The 26,684-nt window shown below is 42.1% G+C and overlaps 2 protein-coding genes across 6 annotated transcripts in view; one reads left to right on the forward strand and one right to left on the reverse strand.

Annotated features, from left to right (window-relative positions):
* The window catches only part of macrod2 (mono-ADP ribosylhydrolase 2), a 442,811-nt gene that overhangs the window by 78,526 nt on the left and 337,601 nt on the right, over nt 1-26,684 (forward strand). The window lies entirely within an intron of this gene.
* Nucleotides 1,354-11,719, reverse strand: flrt3 (fibronectin leucine rich transmembrane 3). Its single transcript, XM_028603084.1, has 3 exons — nt 11,694-11,719; nt 5,500-6,209; nt 1,354-4,477 (listed from the first exon to the last, which is right to left on the reverse strand). Exon 3 carries the CDS (start codon nt 4,433-4,435, stop codon nt 2,486-2,488), a length of 1,950 nt encoding a protein of 649 aa, XP_028458885.1. The 5' UTR covers nt 4,436-4,477; nt 5,500-6,209; nt 11,694-11,719; the 3' UTR covers nt 1,354-2,485.

Here is a 26,684-nt window from a genome sequence, read left to right on the forward strand (position 1 = left end):
AAGTGTGATAAATGTTATCTTGGATGAGGATGCTTCACTCACTTGAGCGCGATAAAAGGAAAATTACCAACATACCAAGGTTTTCTCATGTAGTTTTCTTTACTCAATTAACATAGGACTAAGGCTGAACAGTCAAAAAACTATTGACAGCGTTCATATGGAAACTATTACAATTCAGTCTTCTAAAAGTAGACCGTCTGTTTACTTTAATTCCAAGTTATTGTGATATATATTTAGTGTAAAAGGCAGGGTTAGTGTATACTTAAGGTTTGGATAGCGTGTGCAGCTTTTAGTTGCTCCTCTTACTGTAATTAAAGCTTTCCCTGTGTTAAGAGCTTGTGGGTGTGTGTGTGTGAATGTGGGTATGCAATATTTTTTGTGATACACACTGAATACTTATGTGCTTTTGTGTAGGAGTACGGTCAGTCTTTGAGTCTGGTGAGTATAATCTGAAATGCATTAACTTTATGTTAGCTTTCACAAGATAGTCTGTTGGATGCATTTGTAAAATAGGCTAATAGGCTATTTTACTGCCTTTCCATCTGTACCTTTTCATGGGCCCTTGGCCGGGCGAGCTGCAACTGTGTCATTATGTGTGCTGCCCGGAGCAGTGTATATATACTCTGTCCTCTGCAGGGACGGGCATCCCCATCAGGGTCTGCCTTTACCACCCTCCATATGGTGCCTCGTCATTAGTTTTCTGTTGCCCTGGTGCCTGGGAGGTTCATCAAACCCCAGAGTCCAATCTCTCCACAGCCTATTTCTACTCTACTGTGACATTTCTCTCTCTGGCCAATCTGATAAGTCACACATGGCTTCACCGCACGAAAGAACAACAGCAGCCTCAAGCAGATGTTGCTCTGCAGACTGCCCATGGAGTGGGAAACTAGGTTTCAAGAACAGTATCTCAGTTAGTGTTAAAGAGTTCACTATGTCTTGGAAGGGGAGAGGTGATTTTAAGGCTATGAGCTAAGACCTCAGAGTTCAAATCATTGTGAAGGATAAAAATGCAGTACGTTTCTTTTTTTTTTTTTAAATCTCCAAGCATTTTCATATACGCCTAGACAGTAATTTGAGATATGAATGAATAAAATGGGTCCCTTGTAGCCTTCTTTTTTACTCCAGGGAAGTTCACATTTGTACAAAGATATAATTCTCTTGAGTAGAAAAATCAATAAATTGAGCAATCGCAGCAAAGCATGATGGGATAACAGTGATTGAACAATAAAAAAAAAAAGTATTATTTTGAGTGGGGTTTGTTGTACTCAAGGTAAGGAAGAGCAAAGTTATTTTTGCCACTTTTTATTCTGTAATATGACCAATATTTTTCATATTCAAGTGTGTATGAAAAAAAGTCACTGGTTTCTTAAAAAGCTAAATACAATAAGCATTGGATCAAGGCACATACAAGACTCGCCAAAGGGCATACAATGCACTTTGGTTTTCAATTGTTAAGAACAGTTAACTTCAAATTGTGGAAACATAATAGTGTGTTCATTTGGAAAATAATACAAAATAATACTCATAACAAGGAGTTGCTGACACTGTGATAATTCTAATGAAAGCCAACATGTTTTGTCTTTTTGGCCCTGGTGACTAGAATGACGTACGTGGTACATGGTACTAAAGAATGGCGCCATTGTTGTTTGGCCATTGTTGGCTTTTACAAATAGAGATAGTGGGGGGGGGTCCTCTGTGTCAGCCTGTCCAGTCTACTTGTTTTGAGGAGCAGAGAGCTCCTTAAGGTCGGTGTGCTTTATCTGCCCTGTGCTGTGGTCTACAATCCTATAAGAAACACTGAAACCCTGCTTGGGTTGCTTTGCTGTTTCCTCTTCTTGCAAAACAGAAAGGAAAAAAATCACACACTGAACAAAGCAAAGAAATACAGCATGGCACCTCATCTTTAGTTATTTCTACTTCATACCAGGTGAATACTAGAGCAAGACCCTTGGTCCATATTCTGTGGAGACAGCTACTGACTGCTCATTCTTTTCGAGGGCAACATGCCTGCTTTGCAAATTAGTTGATCAGCTGTGCCTTAGTTTACTTCATGTTATTTTTTTTTGTCTTTTTGTTTTTCAGACAGCCACAAAGTTAAAAGAATGACCTGTGCTTATACTACAAGGTTTTCTAAGGTCTGATTGTTTAACACAGCAATGAAAACCCACTTTCACAGTTGACAAGTCATCATATCTCAGTAGAACACAAAGTTTCTTTTAGTTGGTCGATAACCTTAAGCAAAGGAAATACAGTACAAATTACTACAAATTCCTAAAATATAGAATTGCAGTTAGTTACAATACCCACTGATGGTTCAGTGTTGGCCTGCAACTGGAACGTTCTTCGTCCTCATAAAATGTCCTTAAATATAAATTATATGGCAAATGTACAGAACATTGCTTCCTTAGTCTTATAGATCCAGTGTTTTGTAAAAGTCTTGCCACTCTTTATGTCACACACTCATCATGAATGGCCATGCGCAATATCATGAATGGGAATGGTCTGAATCTGGTATTCCACTGTCTCTGTAGCTCCTGTTGTTAATACTGTTCTCGTTATGTGGGCTTTTGTATAAAGTCAGGCCATTAGGCGGGAAAATCGTGTGTATCACAAACTCCTCCTTGGACACAGGCAGGTTATTTATAGGTATCATTTGAAAAGATGTCTCTCGTATTTCTAGGATGGAGTTGTCCTTCTTAGTGCCAGCCTCAGCATAGTCATCCTTTCTCCGACGGCCTTTGTTGTAGGTGCAGTTCCTGGAAAAAAGTGAACCGTTCCTGTGGACATACCAACACACCAGTGCCAACATGATTATTGCCAAAAGAGCCACAGCCCCTCCAATGATAGCAGCCAAAGGCAGACTGGAATTTTTGTAAGGCTCTTTCTCCTGCTCTCTGTTTAAAGTTGTAGTCGGGTTGTAGGATTTGTGAGAACCAGTCTGTGTCTCGATGCAAACAGGGGTCTCATCTGACAGGTAAATGTTGCTGGTCTCCATGGGAACCATGCATATCCTATAGGAAGACTCTGGCTCCAGTGCCGTGAGCAGGTACTCCTTCCTCTCCCCCTGCACAATTGTCTCAGTGATGGAGCCAAAGGCAGGGCTGTGTCCCAGCTTTAGCCAGCTGAGCCGTAGGGCAGTCATGGGCTGCGACACTCTCCATGATATGTGTATAGCATCTGCACTAGTTGACTTTACACTGATGGTGATGATCTTTCTGCCCGAAGAGGTGGTAGTGCTGTGGTAATTCTTACCAATGTCTGGCCCTTTTACTACAGGCCTTTTAGTCACAAACGAGGGCCACTGGGGCTGTGTGGGGCGTAAAATGTTGGAGACTGTGCTTGTCTCATACGTGGGGAGTTCCGAACCTGTGCACTCAAACATGTCTGTAGTTAGGTCTTTAATTGCCATACCTTTGACCTTATCAGGACCCTGGCACATGAAGCCACGTACATTCACTTTCGACGGCAACGACCGCAGCCAGTCACGCACCCACATCATCCTGCAAGTGCATTGCCAGGGGTTGTTGCGTAGCAGGAGCTGTGTGAGATTGTCCAGATCTTCAAATACACCCTGTGGGAGGCTGCTCAGGTTGTTGCCAGACAGGTCCAAGCGATACAGCTGCCTAAGGAAGGCAAAAGCCCCAGGCGGGACCCGATTAATGTGATTATCTTGTAGCTGCAGCTTCTCCAAACTGTTGCCTGGCAAGTTGGCTGGCGGCGATGTCAAGGAGTTCCTCACTAGCGAGAGCTCAGTCAGATTGATCAGATTGATGAGAGCCATCTCCCCAATCCCCCGGTTGTTGAGCAGGTTACCATCCAGGATTAGTCGCTTCAGGTTGATGAGATCTTGCAGCGACTGCTCGGAGATGGAGGAGATGCGGTTGTCATCAAAGCGCAGCTCCTCAATGCTCATGGGTAGGCCTGAAGGGATGGTACTTAGGTGGTTTCTGGAGAGAAAAAGCAGTCTGAGGTGGGTACTGTCCCTGAAGGCCCCCTCCTCTATGCTGACTGCAGAGACCGAGTTATCATCCAGGTGTAGTTCCTCAATGTAGGGAATTTGAGCTAAAGAGGCATGGGTAATCATCCGAACATTGTTCTCCTGAAGGTGAAGCTCTTTCAGCCCAAGAGGAAGGTTAGTAGGGAACTCATCCAGATTGTTGCAGTAAAGGTAGATCTTCTCCACATTTGACAGTCTCCGGAGCTCTGCAGGAATGCCCGAACTCTTGATGCGATTGTTTTGCAGAAAGAGCACTGTAGCATCCTGGGGCATACCAGTAGGGATGGAAGTCAGGCCACGGTCATTACAGTAGATGAAGGTCCCATCACAGCGGCAGGCTGAGGGACATGAGGCAGAGGTCACCAGGGGGTTAGCAAGACCCAGCAGCAGCCCGACCCTGATGAGGGAAAGGATAAAGGCCTTGCATTGACGCACCATCTTGAAGCTGTGTTGGCTGGCAGTCTAATCACTCAAGATCCCCTGGGGAGAAGACACAAGGGTACATTAAATGCACAAGGCCTTTTAAAGGAGAGCCAAATTCCTGTTCTTGTAATTGCTGGGTGTTTGAAATGCTGCGTGCAGCACTTTTTAGATTAAATAACTGCTGAAAGAATCAGTTTAAAATCCTCCTATTACATTTATATGAATTGATCATTGGGATTGCCAAAAAAAAATTAAAAATAAAGTTCAACAGTTCTTTTTCTTTCTACAATTAGCTGTTTTCTTCAGAGCTGGCTTCTTACATCATCAATAGATTTCTAGGAAGTTTGTAACCTGCATTAGAAACAGAACTGCATTTTAAGAAATGTTCCAACTTCTGAGCTTTGTGAATTGCATCTCTGTCTCTCTGCTTTTTGGCCCTGACTTGTGAAATGTAATTGCATCCCCTAGTTGTTTTACACATTTCTGTATCTCAAGGCTGCCTTTCATCGCTACGAACCACGAGAGTGAACAAAGTCGGGCTTTGTTCATGCACTGTTGTGGAACCGACATACTCTTAAGTCCTGTTAGACTTTTACCCATGCCTTTCGCCATTCAAATTCTGTGGTTTAACTGCCTTCTTACAGGGTAGGGAAGAAATATCTCTCCTCACTGAAAATAGGTTTGATAAAAGTCTTTAGTACGTTAAGATCCAAAGGGACAGGTATTTTGATGAGGTTAGCTTCATTTGTCCTTCCACAGCACTATGCTGATGCTCTTTACTGTAATTGTGGTAGGTTTAAAATGTATCTAATTAAATAAATTAAGATATTCAGTGCCACAATTGATAAACTTACTACTGGTTGCCTTGAAATTAACAAACCATGGTGCAAAGCAGAAGGTGCCAACTGGTTGTCTCTTTTTTTCACTATTGATGTGTAGTTCCCTTTTAATTAGGCTAATACTGATTTATTGCTTTAATTATGCATTCCTGCCATGGCCTCTCTTCCTGCATGTCTCATTAGAAATTGTGGTCTGGTCAGTGAAGTGGAAAGAAGCAAAGCCATCCGTATTTGTCATACCTGATTTATACGAAGTGGTAAATCCTTTCCAGTCACCAAAAATCCAATCAAGATTTCCTCTTGAATTTGCTCTTATCCCTTCTGAAAGGAAAAGTTTGCCCAAGGGTTTTCTGGTGATATCCTGACCTGGTCAGTGTTTGCTGAGCTGATCCTTGTTTGGACGATGACCTCGTCTGTGTAGTCAGAGGCTCATGCTTTTCAATGCCTTTACCATGGCAGATAAGCCTGTAGAAAAAGCATCCCCTCTCACTGTCAAAACGTGCGCTCTCAGGTAATATTAAAAATCCTAATGGGTGTTGAGCTCAACAGCCATAACGGCAATTTAGATTTTTGGGTGTTGTAAAGTGTTCCGCGTGTAAGACTGGGTGAGCTTCAGCAAAGGCTCCTTTCTGCAATCAAGCCCGACAGGCATGATGAGTTGACACAAAGCTGGTCTGAGCCATGTCAATCCCCTGTGCCACAGGCTCAACACAGGCCTGTTCACTTGTGTACTCCAGGTCTTCAGGTAACCCAGAATCCTCTGCTTCCTTGTCGAGCCTTTATACACATTAATCCGGGGCTCTGGTCCCTTTTCCTGGAGCAGATAACCAATGTTCTCCTTTCCTCTAAGGAGCGAAACAGGGCAAGGTGCTTATCCTTCTGGGCTCAGCCTCCCTCATGCATCTGCAGCTTGACTCATACTGTGCCCTCCTCACACCTGGGATGGTGCTCTGAAAAATAACCAGAGACAAACACGTTTAATGCCCACATTCAGTCAGTACAAAACAATGTTTTGATAAGGCAACAAGAGAGTAATCTTTAAAGATTGATAAAAGACATTTTCTTTGCGTGTTTGTGTTAATTGTAACTTATTTTTCTCATATTTCTTTCTTTTAATCTGGTATTTTTTTTTTTTTTTTTTTTAAATCTATCATTCTCTACATCCCTGTACATTTCAGGTACTGATTTTAGTCATTGATTTTAGTATGAAACCTTAAGTTAACTAGATGTTGATGCTGAGGAAATCTAATTAAGTTTAGGAATGTGTTTGATATTGAACTCTGACCTTGCTTACATTGTGAATTCTTATTTAGAAATACCTTTTCTTCTAGCCTATGATTTAGCTGGTTGACCTTTTACAGCCCGTTACTCTAACAGAACCACGTTTCTTTTCAATGGTGTTACAACAGCTATGCATACGAAAGACAACCGTGATCCAGACCCAAACACAATGGCTAAGGGTGGAGTCCCTGTGCCCTTCTCAGCCTAGTTCACTTTTGGTATTTCGTAAGAGAATTAGTCCTGCAATTTAAAAAAATAAATAAAAATGTAGTCTGTGCTAGTTTAAAAACGAGGCTAGTCCAGATTCCCCACACGAGAGGAAAAACGGATCCAGTTAGTGCTTACTGAATTACTCGCATTGTTAAAAAGCACCCATTACAAACGATTTGAATTTTGTATGGAGAAGAGGATGGCTGTTGCATCCATCTCTGTCACTCCCAGCTCCTCTGTGACCCCTTAAGCCCACCCTCTATGAATGCGGTTTCTGTTTTGTAAAAATAGAATTTCCTTTGCCAAAGAAAATGTTATGTTTCCTCTTACAACACAATAGCTTTGTGTCCTGATATGTAACCATTCATCTGACCTACTGGCAGCCACCGTTTGCTGTAAAACATGTAAAGGTAAATTAGGAACAAGGGGCCCAGACATTTAACCGTTGTAGCCCATGACAAGGAGAAGATTAGGGAATTGAGAGGCTTGAAACTCGATTACAACTCCTGAGATTCTGTCTAATAATAACGCCCCCCCCCTCCTTCTGTTCCATCTAAACACGGTCCCTTAGTCCAGTATTACATTAGTTGTAGATTAGAGTCTGGGGAAAAAGCACCAGATGTGACCTCTACTAACTTCTGGAATGAAGGAGTCTGACAAGGGGGAAAAAAAAGATGAAATTCAGTAATGGAGTTTTAGAAAATGGTGGTATGATAGAGGCATATGAGCTGTCTGTCTGTTGGAATGAACTTTTAATGCAGCACTTAGTCAAGCTATTTCAATTTTAAATAGCCCTTTTCACCTCATTTTGTAAAGTTCTCCATCCTCTGGATATTAAGTACGTAGTCTTGATTTGAATCCTTGAATTCTTAGCATTACATAAAAGAAAGTAATAGTCATTGCATTTCTGTCTTATCAAGGGAACCCTGCAAGACCTATCTGCATTTGGAATAATAGGCTTTTAGGGTTGTGAGACGGGATGATTCTCTGCATAGGGAAATATATGATATTTGATGTTTGCCTCTCTTTGGCCACTAGAACTCTGTTACCTGCTGAGATAACAGAATCTGGCTCAGCGTCCAGTACACGGGGCAAGGGGCATGGTTATTCATTTATGAACAGTGGTATGAATATAGTCAGAAAGAGCAAATCACACTAGCATAATTTATCATGGGCCTTAGTGTGATGTCATATTATGGGGAATTTATCAGAAATCTATTTTGAACCAAACACATCTTTACAAGGAGCATAGTCAGGCCTAGATGCTTGGCTGTTTTTTCCTCCTTTTTTCTTTTTCCAGGCTCATCGGATTTCAGAGAGTGGCCCCCCTCCATTATTCGCTACAAGGCAAGCATGTGGACCTTGTAGCCTCAGCAGAGGGGTTTAGGTATTAAACATTTTATTCAGGCAATTTAAAAATGCCTACACTTTACACAGTCCATTGTACGAGCTACTAATAATAATGTATACCCACACAAATGTACGCACCCGCAAATGTGCTATGTATTGTGCACACAATCATTTTGAGGGCAATGGAGGATGAGTTTAACATTTTTAGTGATGGATGTCTTTCTCCATCGTCGTAATAAGCTCCGCTGGCCGACAGGAGATTTCTCTAGCAGTCAGAGTGGCTTCTGCTTCATTTAATCTGAACTGGCCAAGTTAAATTAAGCATCCTGGCAAAATTGTGTGTGTGTACAGCTAGTTACCTTTCAGTGGCGAGCGTGGGAGGCTCACACAAAGCTGGACACCGATAGCTATTGTGAGCTCAACACGCATAAATGCACATTAGTCTGCAATAACAGAGCCCAAGACTTTGTGCCCTCTAGTCATACACTGCACAAGAAAGGCTTTGGAAAATCTCAAATAGAAACAATTTCATGCCTGTCAAAAATATTGCAGATTATAATGACTTTCAGTTCTGTAAAATACAGAATAATATTACATAGGCTGCATTTAGGGAGAAGAAAGAGATGTAGAAGTAGTAATGGCTTTACTGTTAAATTATTCATAAGCCCTGAAATTAATTTTGAACCACAGTAGAGCTCTCCATTGGGAAATCAATGTTGTTTGTATCTGCTGTTGATTATTTATTCTAATTCATAATATAGTTTTGAATGGTGATTGATTGAGAACAATGTCGTAATTGTTTTTTTTTTTTCTTTCTTTCTCCAGACTTGGGTCAAGTTGATCAACTTGATAACAAATAAAACTGGGAAAACAATTGCTTAAAGTCATATGATCATGCAAGTAAATGTACTTAGTTTGGTTAAGGACCGTTAAAGCTAACCTGAGGTAGTGTCCATTTGTACTTTGTTGCATTTACATTTTTTGTTTCATGATTTTCTGCTGCTAACCAAGGTGAGTTTTTGTAATATTTTGTGTGCCATGTGAGGCCTTTTTGTCTGCCATTGATTTACATATTAGTAAGTTGTATGTCAAGACACAGGGCAGCGGCCTGCTGTGGTGCTGAGACACAATGGAACATTCCTGGTCACATCTGAATTCACAGGGACACAGAACACATTTTAGGCAAAGAGAAAATGGGCAAAAATCTCTGATAGTTTCACAGATTTAGTGTGTGGCCTCCTGGTGCCGTCTTTAGATTGGCTGACCAGATGATACTTTTGCTCGCCCATTAAAAGCACAGAGAGGCCTGGGACAGACGGGGGTCTCTCTTTTGTAAAAGCCTGAAAGGAGAGATCTGTAGCAGCTGCAGTGGTTTTTCCCCACATGGGGGTGGTAGGCACTGCAAGATGAAATGTATGTGTGTGTGTGTCTGCATGTGACAAGCAAACACCAAAACACTGAATACTCATGTTAAGCTGCTCACAGGAGCCCATTTGAGCACAGGCCAGACACCTACCTACAATGCAGAGATTTGTTAACCTCCCTACTGGCCCATCAGTTTTTCCTGAGTCATAGCGCTCGCAAATGATTTTCCTGCAGTATTTTTGTTTTGCAGCCATGTTTACACCTTTACTTTTAGTAACCAATATAGAAGGTAAAAAAAGTCTGCTTAGTGACTAAATAAATTATGAAAATAACTGAGTAAGGCCTCCTCAGAATACAGTGTTGAATCTGTAACGTATCATGGTAGTTATAAAAGTCTTATTACTTTTTCCCCTAACACAATTGTTCATATTTTATCCTTTAACGTTTCTGGTAATATAAGATTCTGTCTGTAGTGACCTGGTTAGTTGTTAATCTGCTATGTGAATTCCCTCTGAAAGCAATTGACTGGGGACTTATGCCTCTGGCAGTCATAAGTGAAGACAATTGGGTCTGTCCTCATGTCTGCTATGTTTAACATGCAATTCATTTTCTTTTTCTCTCAAACACTCTGGACAACAAGGAGCTTGACCATTGACAGTAGTCAATTGAAGTAGTCAAGTTTGCATGTACTATTTTGTGATTTACTGAATTCAGGCTGTAGCATGTTTGTGTGTGTGTGTGTGTGTGTGTGTGTGTGTGTGTGTGTGTGTGTGTGTGTGTGTATATATATATATATATATATATATATATATATATATATATATATATATATATATATATATATATATATATATATATATTAATTAGTCTCATACAAATAAAAGGCTATGTTAAATTGGATTAACAACTGTCCCTGGTGTTGCCAATAATACATCCAGGTTAAATGCAGTGCATGAGAGCTAAAGGTGCCCACTTTATTGCATTGATCTAATGGGATAAATGTCAGGTTTGTTTGGAGAGAGAAAAACGAGCAGGGTATTTGATTGATTAGCACCCTAGATTGACATCAAAGTGTCAGTCGGTCATGTGAGCAGGAGATATTCTCTTAGTGTAAAACGCGTTTATTTATTGCGTTGTTTTGAGGCTTAATGTAACGTTGCAGTATATGTGCGATAAATGAGTCGCTGCTTATGAGCGAACTGGTGCGTATGGAACTTCAATGGATTTTATTTTGTGCATTTTCAGGGGACCTTCATGACTGCGCTCCTACAGCATAACGCTTTCACACATTTGGTGTTTTTTAGGGGGGGGGGGCGTACTTATCTGCAGACAAGCTTGCAGTTACACACAGTAGGCTACATTTCAATAGAATAGGGCATGACTAGATCTGGTCCGAGTGGTCCGGACAGTGACGCTGGAGACGCTCCAGCTGCCCCTTCATGTTTAACTCCGCGGGGTCTGCAGTGCAATTTCAGCTGCACACCGGGGTGTCTTCTCGGGCTGCGAAGCCGAGACTATAAATCACACAGTCCCCTTAATCTCATCAAGTTTGCGTAATCACCCCTGTTTATTTCCCCACTGGTTTAGGAAAATGAAAAGCTGAAATATGGAACGAAAAGATTTTAGACGCCCCTGCTGCCTTCTTAAGTGCTTTTTACATGTTGTGTCCAATGTACCGAGGCGCCGTGTGAATGTGATCGAGAAGCAAATTCAGCGTGTCGCAACAAGAAATTCATCTCTACGGACAGAGAGAACCCCCCCCCCCCCAGCGAGAGGTGGTCTCTGGTAATATACAGATCAGTATACAGGATCGAAGCAGAAGTTGCAGGCATGAGAGGGACTTGAGATGACGAGATAGATCAAGAATCAGTTTCAATCAGATTTATATTTTTTTGGATCTGCCAAGCTGAGCAGAATGACTTGCAGTCTAACCGAGCACAATTTGGTTATTTGGAAGAAACGTGCACTAACGATTTAGTTTTCTTCTTACTACCGCTTTAAAGCTTTACGCCGGTGACATAACCACATCAGAGAAACCAAATATTGTTCGCCTGCGCCGAGTGTTAAAAACTAAAGAGAGAGAAAGAAAAAAAGAGGGCGACTAATTAAGATACAAGCAACTCCTGAGGATCCCGCATGACTTTAAATTCCTCCTGCCAGGAAGAAGATCCAAAAAGATGAAAAGGATGCATTCCAAACAGGACTGCACCAGCAAAAAACGCACTTACCTCTATAATCAACCCCAAAAAAAAAAAAAAAAAAAAAAAAAGGGAAAGTAACAGGTATCCTCTTAAATTGGTTCACAACGGGGGAAAAAATATTAATCCAATCCAGGCTATAAGGATTTCAATTCAGATCCAAAAAAGCTCCTCTCCCTCACAAGGCTAGAGCTATTTGGAGTTTATCTTTAGTAGCACTGCTATGTTTACTGGTGCCCCTCACACACACACACACACACACACACAGAAGCACACAATCTGTAGGCTGTGCAAGGACGTAGGTGCGCGGGTAGATCTCAACACAAATGTGGAGTTGTGTTTGCCTCTAGCTTCAATAGAGCACTGATGTCATATGGAGGAGGGGCCTCCCTCTCTCTCCCTCCCTCTCTCTCTCCCTCTATCCCTCTCTCTCTCCCTCTCTGTTTGGGAGATGCATAGGAAAAATGCAGTGTTGGATGGATACACTAGGGGGAGTGGAAGAAAGGGGAAAGGCACTCACATCCTTGTCAGATGTGTGCACTTAAGAGTGAATAGTCACTGGTTAGAAAGCAATGCTCACTGTCAGAGGAAGAGGTAATGTACAGTATGTGTGTTCACGTTGGCGAGAATGAGAGATACACAGAGTTTTCAACTTGTTATGGTTTGTTTTAGGCCTCATGTGGTTTTGTTCGCTCGAGTTAAATTATCACTTGCACATTTGTTTGAGGATGTGTCAGGATAATGCATGATTATGTTTTTTTTTTTGGCATCAGGGGCTTGATTGCCGGTGTTATGATTAGTCAATTATCTCTGTTGCAGGTGTTCTTTTTTTAATCTAAACGACGGAAATGTCTTTTCTAAAAGAGAAAAAGAAATGTTTCACAATTGTAAACCTTAATAATTTTGTCCAAGCAAGTGTAAAGATTTCGGATCTAAAATGCTAATAAAAACTTTGCCTTTTTTCTATAGGTGAAGCACATACCGGACTGGCTGTTTACAAACTTTGACTTGTAATGAATATTTGATGATGTTGTCACAGTGAACCAGAATAATTTATAGCAAGCATTTAGAATTGTGCTAATTCCTAATATATGTTTGTGTGTGTGTGTGTGTGTGTGTGTGTGTGTGTGTGTGTGTGCATGCATGTGCATGCATGTGCGTGTGTGCGCGTGTGTGTGTGTGTTTGTGGCTGCATCTGCAAATGTGTACACACGGTGTGCATGCGTTGATACAGGATGAACATATGAATTGCTCTGACATACCTGAACCATTCTGACATTTTGTCTTCAAACTTCTGTTTGACCCTCTATGGTTTCATGTTTAAATAAAGTCAAACAGTGGGTTTGCGTCCTTCTAAGCCCAAAGCAGCAGTGAGTCACCCTGTTAGTCAAAAGGGTTGTACAGCAGAGCTGACCCAGCCAACACTCTCCCCTGCCCTGCGTCATCTCCAGTGTCTCCCCCTTCGGCGATCTGACAAGGCAGACACCACGACCTGGTGCATTGAGCTGCAATGGAGCAGCTCTGTTTCTGTTGTAGAATATCAACTCCCTGTTGATGCCAGTGGGTAGATGATCAGATCTGTGTCTAATGCCCCTTTTTTCCACTGCATGGTACGGCTCAACTCGACTTGGATAGTAACGGGTACGTTTTTTTGGTACCATCTCGGCCAAGGTTCCTAGCGAGCTGAGGCGATAGTAGAAGGTGGAGTTAAAACACTGCAGACCACTGATTGGTCAGAAAAAAATATTATTATTTATTTTTTTTAAACTCTACTCAGTTTTTTAAGAATGGCAGCCCACACAGCTATGCCGTACAATTGACCAAGTGCAGACGTTCCTCGGTTTGGTTCCTGATTGAAGGATTCAGTCAGTGTCGCCTTGAAAATAATGGCACGGCAATTTCACGCGGCGGCACTATGGCAATCAGCTAAGATTCCCGCCTACACAAGTCAAGTCGAGCAGAGCTGTACCATACAGTGGAAACACAGCAAGAACTGTGGAGAGACTCTATTACATGTCATTCAATAAAAACTACTTTTTGTTAATTATCTCTAACCTGTTATTCAGTTAAGTATGCGTGAAGGGTCTACATTCATTTTCTGTAAACAAACAAGAAGTGTTAGTCACTCGTTCTGGGGATACTTAAATTTCCAGCTGAAATGTATCATGCTTTCTGTTTGTCAAGAGAAAGCAGCTGTCCTGTAATAATTAATGACAGCAAAGCTAAAGAGCACATTTTTGTCAGTGAACTGACATTAACAATAATATTTTTCTGACAACAAGACAATGGAAAAGCCAGACTTTGCAATATTCTGCAGATAACCCCAGCTCACACAAAGTAATAATTTAAAAATGCTGTTCATGGATGTAGCTTTCTGACATACAGACAACAGCACAACTTCTTTAATGTCCCCATTTAGACTGTTTAAGTACTTTTAGTTTTTTAGTACTCTGTTCTCGCATTGTCGCTCACAAGCTGATGTGGATCTCCAGTCCTAGCAATTGTTATTGCCTCATTAGGACGGTGTGTACTACACAAGAGTGTCTGACCACCGCTGACATCTCATGCCCAGTTATTTGCCAGGACAGAGCGTGTTCCAACTCCAGCCTCAACGCATCGGCACACGGTTAAACCATGATTGCCATCTTAACTAGAGTGCCTAATTGCGCAGACACTTAAGCTTGGAGCATCTGCCAGAACTACTTAGACCTCCACTGGAGTTTTTCAGATTTGTTTGCTTTCCAGCTGGAGTGACTCTCACTTTTGCTCAAAACACAATGGGATTTCTAGACAAATATAAATTGTTGTAAGCTGTTCATTTGGAGGCAAATCTGTATGATATAAAATGTCTATTGTGTCACGATTTTGCACTGTGACTTAATGTTTCGCTAGTTCATTAATGAGCTTAACTATTTGATCATGTTAGTGCAGGTGTTGTATGCCAAAGGCTGTGAGGTGAGAAAAGGTCGGTCTCGGACATCCTGACTTGATCCTGGTGTTCCCTCCAGGGAGACGGGGCAGAGAAACCTATGCCTGACCTCACCATGCCTTCCTCTCTTAAATCGACTGCAGACGCATCTGTCAGCGGCTGCTGATTGACCCTCTCTCAGACGCACAAAGAGCCCCACTGGAGGACCAGGGTGTTGGGTTTCTGTTATCTCAAGACCAGGGGGAATCTGTTGCCCTGTTCATCTTTTGTTCGAGGGGATGGATGCTCTCCTTTTCCAAAGGATACACTCTAGTCTGTCTGGCCAGTTTCACTGTGTTTAGACAACAGACAGGTTGTTTCCTACTCTGTTGTGTTTGTTTGCAAAGATGGCTAAATATATTATCCACTTGATTTTGCTAAGTGCTTGCTAAAGTGCTATTTGGCTCTGGTGGCAACGAAACAACTGTTGAGTTTGCACTTGGTCTTGTTCTATATCCGACCGTCCTGATCCCAGTTTTTGTCTCTCATGGCAGACCATTCGACCAGATAATTGATTTACTTTTTTTGCTCTTGCTGTGGTCAATAGAGTGGCCTGCAGTTGGCAGGCTGTGGTGCCCTACTTTCTGGACTGCCTAACAAAAGACACAGAGCCATTCTGATTGTTGCTATGTAAGCTAGGTGTTCTGGATATCATTTTATCTCCCTCAATTTTCCGTTTATCTGTCACTTAAGCTTAGTGCGTAGTTCACTGAAAAGCTTGCATGAAATACAATAGGCCCCAAAACTGCTCAGGGGCTCACAGGGGAAAAATGGAGACTTGTTTCCCCTTATGTCTCCTTCTTTGCTCTGACTGGAATTCATTATTGATAGACTTTCCGTGTTCTTAACCAATGCCAAATAAAGGGGAACATGTAAAAGCCGGCTGCCAAAACCCCCGCTTTGTTTTTCACTTACCTTCTGCTTTATTTGCATATTCATCCTGTACAGGCAATCAGCAGAGATCTTTGCTGTGGGCTTTTCATCTCCGCTCTGCCATCCTGACTGGCAGCTTTTCAGTATCACAACAGTTTAACTAGGATTTGTGGATGAGAGGTTCCGTTAGTTTATGCTAGAAAATTCACATTTTTGATTTGCAGAGGGTGTAATGTGTGTGACAGGGATAGAAAAGGGTTCATGGAAGAAAAAAATATATAAATCAGTGAACGGGTAAATATGTAGACTGATGTTGGATTTTATTGGTGTGGGTTTGTAGAGATGTAAATGTAGCCATCATGCTATTGCTTTTAAAGCTCTGACTGATGGAGCTTGTTGGATCTTTATGCATATGTAGCAAATGTCAGTTTTGTAAAGCAGACGGGCATGATTGCTTAGGCCATGCAGTAAGGCTCCGGTCTTTTCTGATGCAGATCCCAGATGTTGAGGGATAGGTTCACCCCCTTCATCTCTTGGGACTAGGATGCAGCCCAGAGAAAGACAAGAGCCAACAACAACTGAGACTGAAGGGGCCGACATCCTGCTGCTTAGGAAAGTCCAGGGGCCACGGCAGTCATTCGGGCCTTGTGTTTGTGGGAAAATGACAAGCCATGCAAATAGCCCCGTCGGCTGTTTTTCCCCTCGTCTTTTGTTTTCTTTGGTTGTTTTTGCGGTTGCTGTTGTGTTGTCTGTAGAGACGGAGGAACTGGGGGATGAGCGAGTTCCATAAAAAAAAAAAGGTAGAGGGGGGTAGGAGCTGACTTGTCAACCTTAGAACATCCCAAAGGTTAATGACCCCAAACACAATGCTCTGTGATCAGATTAGATAGAGCACCCCCTCCTCCCCACTGCACTATTTAGCACAATAAAGGAGATAAAAGATCAAATTACCATACAGTGTTTTCACAGTCCAGCATACATCTCTAATGTAGCTAATTGAAGCCTTTCTCCTTTGCTTTGTAACTGGTTTACTATTCCTGCACTAAATCTGTAATTAGCCAACTTAGCATCTTTTCTCCAGCCTTAGTTACAGTAAATGGTAGCATTTATCTTTACAATGGACTATGTGCTTGTGTAAGCACCAACAAAGCCTTAAAGACAAACATACAGCCTTCTGATTCCTAACCTCAGCAACACATTTCTTCTGTATATATGCTTTGGTCCTTTGAGATTAGGAGTTTGAGTGTCTTATGAAAGGGTCGGTCAGGGTTTAAGGCTGTAAGGAAAGGAAATGGGGACTAATGTTATCTAGTAAAACAAACCACGTTTTTGCTGCTCTAGATAAGATAGATTGTACAAGACCTCAAGGACTGTTATGGCCCTGTTGATTGGAACACATACAGGAAGTGTGTTTTGTCGGCAACAGCATTTTGTGGGAAGAGGGGGGGGGAGATTGTTAAAGAAGGCATGTGACACAGAGCTGCCATCATCATGATCAAAGTGTTCACTTGTCTGTGCAAAGCACTAACTCTGGCTTTCTTTTCTCTATGATCTGGATGACTTTATTTACTCTAAAATTACTCTTTTTTTTTTTTTTTTTAAATTTCTCGACTTTGTCCCCCCACCCACTACTCTTGAACACAATGAATAACTGCTCAGAAAAATACAAAAGCAATAGGAGATTTTTATATGTTCATGTGCTTTAGAGCCAACTTGGTAACTATCAGTGCTCTCAGCTCTGAGCTGATGCTTCAATCACCTGCTCAAATTACATTCTCATTATCCAGCTCCACACTTGCATACGGTTGTCTAGAGTGATATAATTCAGTTTGCATCGTTATATTATCTGTCGAAGCCAGGTTGAGTTATGTTGACATTTAGTCATTGTGGTGGTGAGAATCGTATTCGGGGAACCGGAGTCACTTAATTGGCATTAAACTCCACCAGAAGGTGTTTTCAGGTAACACCTCCAGTCATCTCAACAACAAGGAGGTGTCTGTGCCTCAGCGTCTGACACTAGTTCTCCAGCACTTATCCCAAGTGACTTGGATATCAGATGTCTTATGCCTCTGCAGCCATTCAACATTCAAAGGAAGCCTATAGAAAGTGATGATGGGGGGAATAAAAGCAGCGGTTGAGTTGAGGGGACGTTTATGACTTTACTGAAAGAAGCGTTCGCAGACAGACTGCCCGCCCACCTATTAGCGCAAGAGTGTAAGGTGCTTCTGGTGGAGTTGTGAATCACATGTTTTAGGTAAAACTGGGAGTAACTGGAGTAGACCCTCTTTATCCCACGCTGTTGCTGGAGTGTTTCTGAGGTTAACCTTCTGCAGGAAGAGGTGTGTGTGTGTGTGTGTGTGTTGGTTTGTATTACATTGGCAGTGATGGGGAAAAGGGGTGGGAGATTTGAAGTGTTGTGGACCAGGTTGTGTTACGTTTATATTGGACATTGACATGCTCTTCATCTACGTGCATAAAATCAGTGAAATAGTGGACATACTTATTTTTTGTCAATGTCATTAATACAACTCAAGATCCTCGCATGTTTTCTACCAATTCCTGCCATGCAAATGAGTTAATTCAAAGTATAATTAATCTACTGATTAAATTATGTAGTTTGCATAGATGCAACAGTTTGCATAAACACCCTAAAGGCAAATGTGACAAAAACACCTCAGCAGTCTGTTCTAAAATGGACAGACAAAAGTTCCCCCGAAACCCCTTACACAGGCAATGGGGGAAACCTTGGGAAAGGTTCACACACGGGCTTAACCTCCCTTCAGACCTGATAGTTGCCTGTTGCACAGCATGACAATAATTAAACATGAAAAACGGTATGCCATGCATTGATTTATTTGTGGTGGCCCGCCACAATATCAACATTGCTTGGTTGAAAAACAATGGCAGAGAGAAACGGACTTAACTTGCTGTTTGGGATTTCCAGGTGATCTGTGTGGTGATGCCAGGTTTCAGAGCAGCAGGCTCCAAAACTTGACGTTCTCTCCAGATTACATGTAAATCCTGCTCTCTTTGCCCGCTCCCCTCTAACTCCACACCAAAACAGTCAACAGTGATCAATTGGCGATAATCATAATTAAGAATTTGTATTGCTTGTGAGTACAGGATCATGTTGAAATTCTTCAGTATTTAAAGTACTTGAAGTAGAAGTAGAACAAATATTTTTGGTGTATTTGAATTTAAAGGCTCTAGGCCCAGGAGCAATGCTTTTCTTCTTACTGATCATTGCCTTAAAATATACCTTTCCGTGCTCCAATTTCACAAACGATCATTAAAGACAAAGCTGTGACATTTCACAGGCCAGTAAGAACTACTTTAAGTTGACCCATCAAAGACAACCAGTAAAAGGTAGAGGAAGTCAACCAGCAAATCGCTGATAGAGGAGATGGTCAGATGTGTTGGGTAAATAGAAGTAGTGCCATTATAACCGACATCAATCACACAGGCAATAACACAGATGTGAATTTATAGGCCGCGATAGGGAGAAACACTGGGGGCAGGAGCTGCCAGACTTTGGCAGCTGCTGATGCTGTCTCAGTGTTGGTGTGAAAATGGCTGCAATTTGAAATGGAAATGGTCCCTTTCTGTGGTGGGTTGGTATTGGTGAACAGCCCTACTGTTGATTGAACTGTAGACGCTTGCATCAAGTTTCTGCATCACATTGCAATAGGCTCTCAAAAAGCATTCTTCTCTTTTGTAAAGGTCACTGTGTAAAATGTCAGCATTCCCCATTTGGAAACATTCATCACTGTGACTGTATCATTTACAAAAGCTATTCTTTCTATACCCATTTAAGCAGTTTACAATCCATATATTCACTTTTATGATCACAGTACAGCTTATAATGCATTTTTGCATGAGCTAGGGTTCTGCACACAATCTATTATATTATTTCATATACTGTGACTAATAGGATGAGCAACTGCAAACACACTGCTTCTAACCTGCAACACAGATGCTGAATTTTATTTATCTACTGCAGTGCTCCGACTATGTTCTTTTATTTTACTTGTGAATTTTTTTTGCATTTAATTCTCTGTACTATTTTTTTATTTTTTTTTTTATCTATAACTTTCTCTCTGCTGCTCCAGTGACCCGAATTCCCACTGTGATGATTCAAATGTCAATATCATTATCATCAGTAGCAGCATTTTTCTTAATCATGCCTTTCACCTGAGTATCTGCCATGGGAAGTCTGGAATTTGTCAGATACGTACCCCACATGGATTGCTTTAACACTGTCTCACTGCTGCATTACTCAGCGTAGTTTTTAAAAGTTGAGCTACAATTCTGCCATATTCATTAAAGTTCTGTGTGCGCTTCTGCAGCAACCGCCCCCAGCTCTCTCAGGATAGGGAAACCCCAGAGGAGGCTCCATTTAACCCCTAAGGATTAGTGCTCATGCCTACTTTAGCATTAGTAAAAGGGAAAACGTCTCAGCACATTGAGTCAGTAGGGACTCAGGCCCACTCTACTGGCTTCCCACACAGAAACGGACAAAGAAAAAATAAAAGGGAAGCTTCTGCTCTGACTTGAATAGGGCTAGATGTATGCACAACCTACTTTACCATTTGCCTTTCCGCTGCCTTCACAGTACATTACCAGACCAAAAAAACACGAGGCTGTAATTTCAACAATGTATTCAAAGCGAGTACCTTGAGCTTCCCTTGAATATTTTGTCTGCATCAGTTGTCCTTTTTAAAACAGAAGGAAGATTTTTTTTTTTTTTGTTCTTTTTCATACCAGCAGAGTATGGAAATGGACATATTGTAGTTGCACTTCAGTGGTGTGTTTGAACAGTGTTTACCCCCAGCTATCTTTAAAGTGCCCATATGATGAAAAATATGAAACTTTTTCTGGGATTTGGGGGGTTTCTGAATGTGTCCTGCCTTCAGTCTCCGGGTGAGCTGGTCAAAATCTGCAGGGCTTTCTACGTCAGTAGCCGAGACGAGGTGGCTAACCGTAGCATGCTAACGCTAGCATGCTAGCTCGTTCTCAATGCCAAAACACTGCTACAACACACACTAGTTCACCATAATCTACAAAAGAAATACTTGCATGTCCCTGTTCTGCAGGTATTTCACGCAAAGTTGGAAGTGCGTAGAAACAAACGGCTAGATGATGTGATCCTTACCTAGCTACTACAACAAAGATGGGATAGAAGTGCGATGCCTCAATTTGTAGCTAAAACAGAGACCTGAACACACAGGGTGAAAAGAAGATCTGCAGCAATGTGCAGTACAACAAAAATATGGTGTTTTTTTGAAAATTAAATCATGTAAACCTATTCTGGTACAACCTCAACATACACTTATGAACTTGAAATGAGCATAATATGGGCACTTTAATCTTGTATGCTAAATTGACTCGCCACTGCTTGAAGAAAAAACCCAGCCTGGCAGTGTTTTCTTTACAAGCTTGTTTTTTGTCTCCTCTCTGTCTTCCTCCTTCTCTCGCTCTCATTATTCACATCCTTCTCACATGTCTTTATACTGTACCAGCGAACTTGGTTGTACTTGTGTTGAGTGTATTTCGGTCTTGCCGGTGGAGTCTGGTGGAGAGGAGCGCTGTGAAGAGACAGTCCAGTGCGGTGTCGGAGGGCGCGCCTCTCTCACAGGGGTCCCTGGAAGAGTTGAGGCTCGGTCTGTTGACTTTAGGCCTTGGTTGACATTCCCTTGTGCTTGTCTTGGCTTTCATCAGGGCTCCGTTCAAACAAGTGCCAGCAACTGATAAAACACATGCTCTCAGAAACTCACAGTCACTCACACACACACACACACACACACACACACACACACACACACACACACACACACACACACACATAGTGACACATGGACAGACTTCGATTTGATAGCAACAGGTGATGCCCTAAAATGGACTTGTAACTATAGAAGCTGCATTGTGTATTTCCAGGACAGTTCTTGTAAAAATGACATTGGACTTTTAAGTGCGAGTGCATTAACAGCTGTGTATAATGTGGAATGATATCTATCTCCAGCAGTGTCTCCTGCTGCAGAATACAGTAGCTATATGCTTCTGCTTGTGAAGTTGATTCTAGAGAGCACTGGAGTAAAATGTCAGAGGACTAGTTATGTCTTTAATTCTCAAGAGGGGGAAAAAAAAACAGCTGTGTTTTTACACATGGCCTCTGTACTCTGACTTGTACATTTTTTCTGTCTGAGCTGAAGAGTTGGAGCCAACCAACAGAAATCGATCTGCCAGTCAAGCAGGAAGAGTGTCTTCTCCTGTTGTGGATTGCTGTCTGTTCTCTTTTGCGTATGCTTTCCCAGCCCGCCAAATTTCACGCCTGCACCGGCACCTCAGAGGGGCATTAGGAGGAGCAGAGGAACACAGGGTGTCTGGGTCGGTATCAGTAGGGGGGTGTGTGCTGAGAGTGACGTCACAGCCGCAGAAAGGGAGAGTGTTATCATCCCCATGTGGTTGCGACGTGAAGAAGTGAGGGTTTCGAAAACCAGGTGCAACCCACACCTGCGTGTGTTCCTTCCACCTTGCTTAATTAGAGTTCAGTATCCTCCTAATGAACATTCTCGGTCTTGTCTCTTCTGTGTTTGTGTGTGTGTGTGTGTGTATGTGGGTTTGGGTGGGAGCCGATGGGCTCAATTGGGAATTATCTACCGTTCCCTGGAGAAAGCCTCTTTTTCCTCCTCTCTGTTTATCCACAAGAGCATACTCACTACAGACTTAGCGGTACAGACTCAACAGCCCATTACTGATCTCCTGATCTATTGTTAAAAGGGATTCTCTGTGAATATGACTGCATGTTTCCTCTTTACTTTCTTGTTAAAACGCCAGTGTAATCTCAGACTATATTGAGTTAGTAATTAATGGCATAACTAAGTTACTGTTTCACAGTCAAAAGGCTTCCGCTGTTGTTGCTGTGCCAGCAGGAGATTCTTATTCCTGCAGAAACGCAGGTGTCGAGAGAAACGGTTCTTTTCTGTCACCAGATCTGTCAGCGGGTTGGCGGGGATCAGTCACATCTTTCGACAGGTCTGAAGCTGAGTGTGTCAGAAGTAATAGAAAAGTATTTATTTTCCCCCTTACTGTAGTGTAACAGCACTCTGTATGATGTGCAGTCGTCTGCTGGGTTATAATTAGGGCTAAGGCTGCCGAACCCCTGCCTGGTTCCTATGAATGCAGTGACATGGAATCCTCCATGGAGTCTCAGTGTGTGATTTTTCACCTAGACTGACAGGCATTTGAGGCTTCTCACATATCCAGCTGTTACTTTACCTGAGCCACTCTTTCTGTCTGTTTTTGTCAGTGTGAGACTTGTGCATGACTGTGGGGATACAAGTGTCAAGCATCAGTTTACACCACATAAGGTCTGCTAGGTGTTCTGCTCATGATGTCGGTTAACTACAACAAAAGAAGTTTTCCTGCATTCAGTAGCAGCAGCATAGGGTTATCAAGTCAAAGAAGTTCTTTGATTAGTTTCATGCAACCAGTCTGCCCCTCCACCCTCTACTTCTGCTCGCTGACACCACCACCCACATCGCTTAGCCATGCCCTCCTCCATGTTAAACAAACTCTCTGCCTTTGTTCATTCAGTCATGTTTCAGTCAGGTTTCCATGGTGACCACGCTGAGTCACCCCAAACAGAATGGACGTGCGGCCTAGCTTGCCGAGCACAAGGTCCATGGTTTTGCAATATTCTTGAGATATGATGTTAAGGTGCTGAGAATGAAACCCATCAAAGCGTTGTAGCACAGTCTAACAGGACCAAGCACTCTTTGAGATATCCTTGTGTTTTTGATTGCTGCCTGGAGACCAATACGATGGTCAGCTCTGTTGTGAGAGAAAGCCAGTTGTGTTTGTTTTACCCAGTGAGCAATTGCCAAGCCGTTTGTTCAGAAATGTGGCTAAGTTTTTCAGAGCCAGGATTTCTTTGGTAATTTGATACCATATGAAACTATAAATTTAGAGCCCCACTGGCTCATCTATTTATTTACCCATTGCCAGTGGGCTCTTTCAGTCATATTGAAACACACAGCAGTCTGTTTTTTTTTTTTTCCCCCTGAGCTGGAGCTCCCACTGCCAAAAGAGGAGTTAAGCGTGATTTATACTTCTGCGTAAAATCTACGCCGGGGCTACGTACGCAGGTACGTGGAGACATGGACCTATGCTGCACCCTACGCCGCAGCCTGACAGGCACCTCTCGAAAACGCACGTTTTGCACGTTGTGTCTTGGCAGCGTTGCATTTCCCTCTACTAATTTCCTTGTTCTCCTTCTCCATAAACAACAGGATATCAAGGAGAGGGTTAAGTTTTCCTGCTACAGATTTCCCACCGTGGTCAGAAAGAACAAGGGAGACACTTTTTCTCCCACTATGACTCTAGAGTCTTTACTCGCTCCTAAGCTAATCACCGTCACTCTCTCACTTCTCCCTCGCTCTACCACACACTCCCCGCACACAAACCGATGCCGGCTCGACGCACACACCAACGCACAAGTATAAACTTCAGGCAACTTATGTAGGCTACGGCAAAAGTTCTGCGTGGAGCCTCCAAACCGCAAATCGCGCTTTGGCTGAGACAGGACCTGTCAGGGGAGCACACTGTCACTGTAAAGGCCCTGATATACCCCCAAACGGACATAAACATGGATGGTAGACACACACTTGGTTCCATTTATACTATTTTTGGATTCTGGATATGTAGACGTGCACAGACAGGCATGTTCACTTGGCGAGGATGGTTTGTGTGATCGTACAATCTGGTCTGAGGACCCATGCAGACATAAGCAAATGACCAAATTTACGTCAAGCATACCGCTGCGATCATTTGAGCTTAATGCCCCTTTGCATTTCACTCCATAAATTTGCTGGCAATTTTACAGTACATGTCTGCTTCATGTGTGAAAAGATCTTGTCAGTTTTTGTAAAAGTCATGTCAGCAGCGTGACTTGAATTAAATGCTGTCACATAAGGATTCAGCATAACAGAGCTATTGAAAGAGCTATTTTTGCATTGTTGCCATAGCACTGTGATAAAGTAATAATCGGTTATCATTTGGAAATAAAATCAGTTTAATGAACCATGAAATACTGTACATGAGCCAAAATTATGTTGTTTTAGGTAAAACTGGGAGTAACTGGAGTAGACCCTCTTTACCTCACGCTGTTGCTGGAGTGTTTCTGAGGTTAACCTTCTGCAGGAAGAGGTGTGTGTGTGTGTGTGTGTGTGTGTGTGTGTGTGTGTGTGTGTGTGTGTGTGTGTGTGTGTGTGTGTGTGTGTGTGTGTGTGTGTGTGTGTGTGTGTGTGTGTGTGTGTGTGTGTGTGTGTGTGTGTGTGTGTGTGTGTGTGTGTGTGTGTGTTAATTAAATTGTTTTCCCTTTGGTGGTGTGGGGCAAAAGAGAAAAAAAAAACTCAAATAAATCATTAGCCAAGTCCCTGTACAATTTCAACTTCTGTTCATCTGCCAGCTGCTTTTGGGACTTTGCATACAGTATTTGAACAAATATTGAAAATCACCCAAATTTCATAACTAATGATGAAATTGATGAAAAAATGTCATGTGAGGAGGGACGAGCCTCCTGTCCTGCAGCGCTGACGTTGATCGTGGAGGTAAACAGCTCAACTGTAAAACAGGTTTTAAAATCTGTCATTGTTTGCAGAGAGAACTAAAGACACTCTTCTTCTTTGATATCATTCTTTTCCACCTCACTGCTGCTCTCCATCAGTGCTGTCACTACAATGAGATCAGAAAATGGCTTTCAAGCTCCCTCTCAGATGGTAGATGACAAGCAAAATGTAAGCACCGCAGCACTGTAACATCCAGCTATGTTGAAAATTCCACATCTGCAAAGGGCTACGTGGGTTGAATTTACCCTCCGTCTGGATCCTTCTGTTTCCCCCTCTGTCAAACTAACTCACTAACTAATGTTGGGTTTCCATGGCCAGATAGTCAACATTCATCCTACACTGCTCAGGTTGAATCCTAAATTAGTTACCAGTTTCTTCTTTCTCAGCCAACAAAAAGCTGATTTAAAAATCTCAGTTCAAGGGTTTTCTGTGCTTTAATATGATGTTATTTATAACTTTATTTCTTGATGTTGAAAGCCTAATACTTCCTCTTTTGCTTTCAAATGCACTAAATCAGGTGACAAAATGATAACTTTTGCTACAAGAAACTGATTTTTTGCATGATCTGTTCAGAAATATACAGCCTAACTATGCTGATAGACCATTTAGTGTTCAACAATCTTTCCAATTTTACACTTTTGTTTGTGTTGGTTGTCCTCTTTAATTCCACAAGGTTTCACATTGAAATTGCAAAAGAGACAGTTTTCCTCATTAGCTTGTCGGAATTTGTGCGCCACTAAACTAGCTGTTTGTTTGTGATGCTCCTGCAGGTGTGTCTTTGGCTGTGTGGTGGCCGCTGTGAGATTGGCTGTGTAACTATAATGACTAATTTAGCTAAAGTGCGGGGAAAACAAACAGAGCAGGAAATGCTGGAATAATCAACGTTAGCTCTCTCCAGCTGCCTCCAGCTCTAATCTGCTCAAGTAATTCTCCTCAAACCCATTGATTCCATGCAAGCGATTGAGTTTCAATGCATCTCTGATGAGATGGGGTGGGAAACAACCTACCTGAGCACTCACGTGGATTGGCAAGCAGATGCTCAGTCAAAGTGACAGGTGATAAGGTCTTTGGCAAGCTTTAAATGCAATCTTTATGCATTTCTTGCTGTATGTAGCCGTGCTGTCACTGCCCATCTTTCATATGGTCCCTCTCGTTTGCCATGCCTCGTAGAGCATTGTCTCAGCTACAGAGCAAGCAGCCCTCGCAGTCTGATAAAGCATCTGTGACCTTTCAAATGAAGTGTTCTTTTTTTATTTAAGTGACTACTTCACAAATGTCTACTTAACAAGGTGGTGTATAGAGAAATGCAATAAGCAACTCCACTACCTCCCGTGCTGCATCAGTATTGACCTTACTGGCCTCATATGGTAATTTCTTGTAGAAATGGATTTTAATTAATACTTTTCAGGCAAAGATAGTAATTCCAATCAGTCAAGCCTGGGGCATGCAATCATCAGATTGAATTGACAAGCTATCTGTGTTGGTACCAAATATGAATATAAAGGAAAATGTGCTGTTGATATTATTTTTTTAATATTATTTTTTGGGGCGTTT

The sequence above is a fragment of the Perca flavescens genome, chromosome 17, assembly GCF_004354835.1.
Source record: "Perca flavescens isolate YP-PL-M2 chromosome 17, PFLA_1.0, whole genome shotgun sequence".
Lineage (NCBI taxonomy): Eukaryota > Metazoa > Chordata > Actinopteri > Perciformes > Percidae > Perca > Perca flavescens.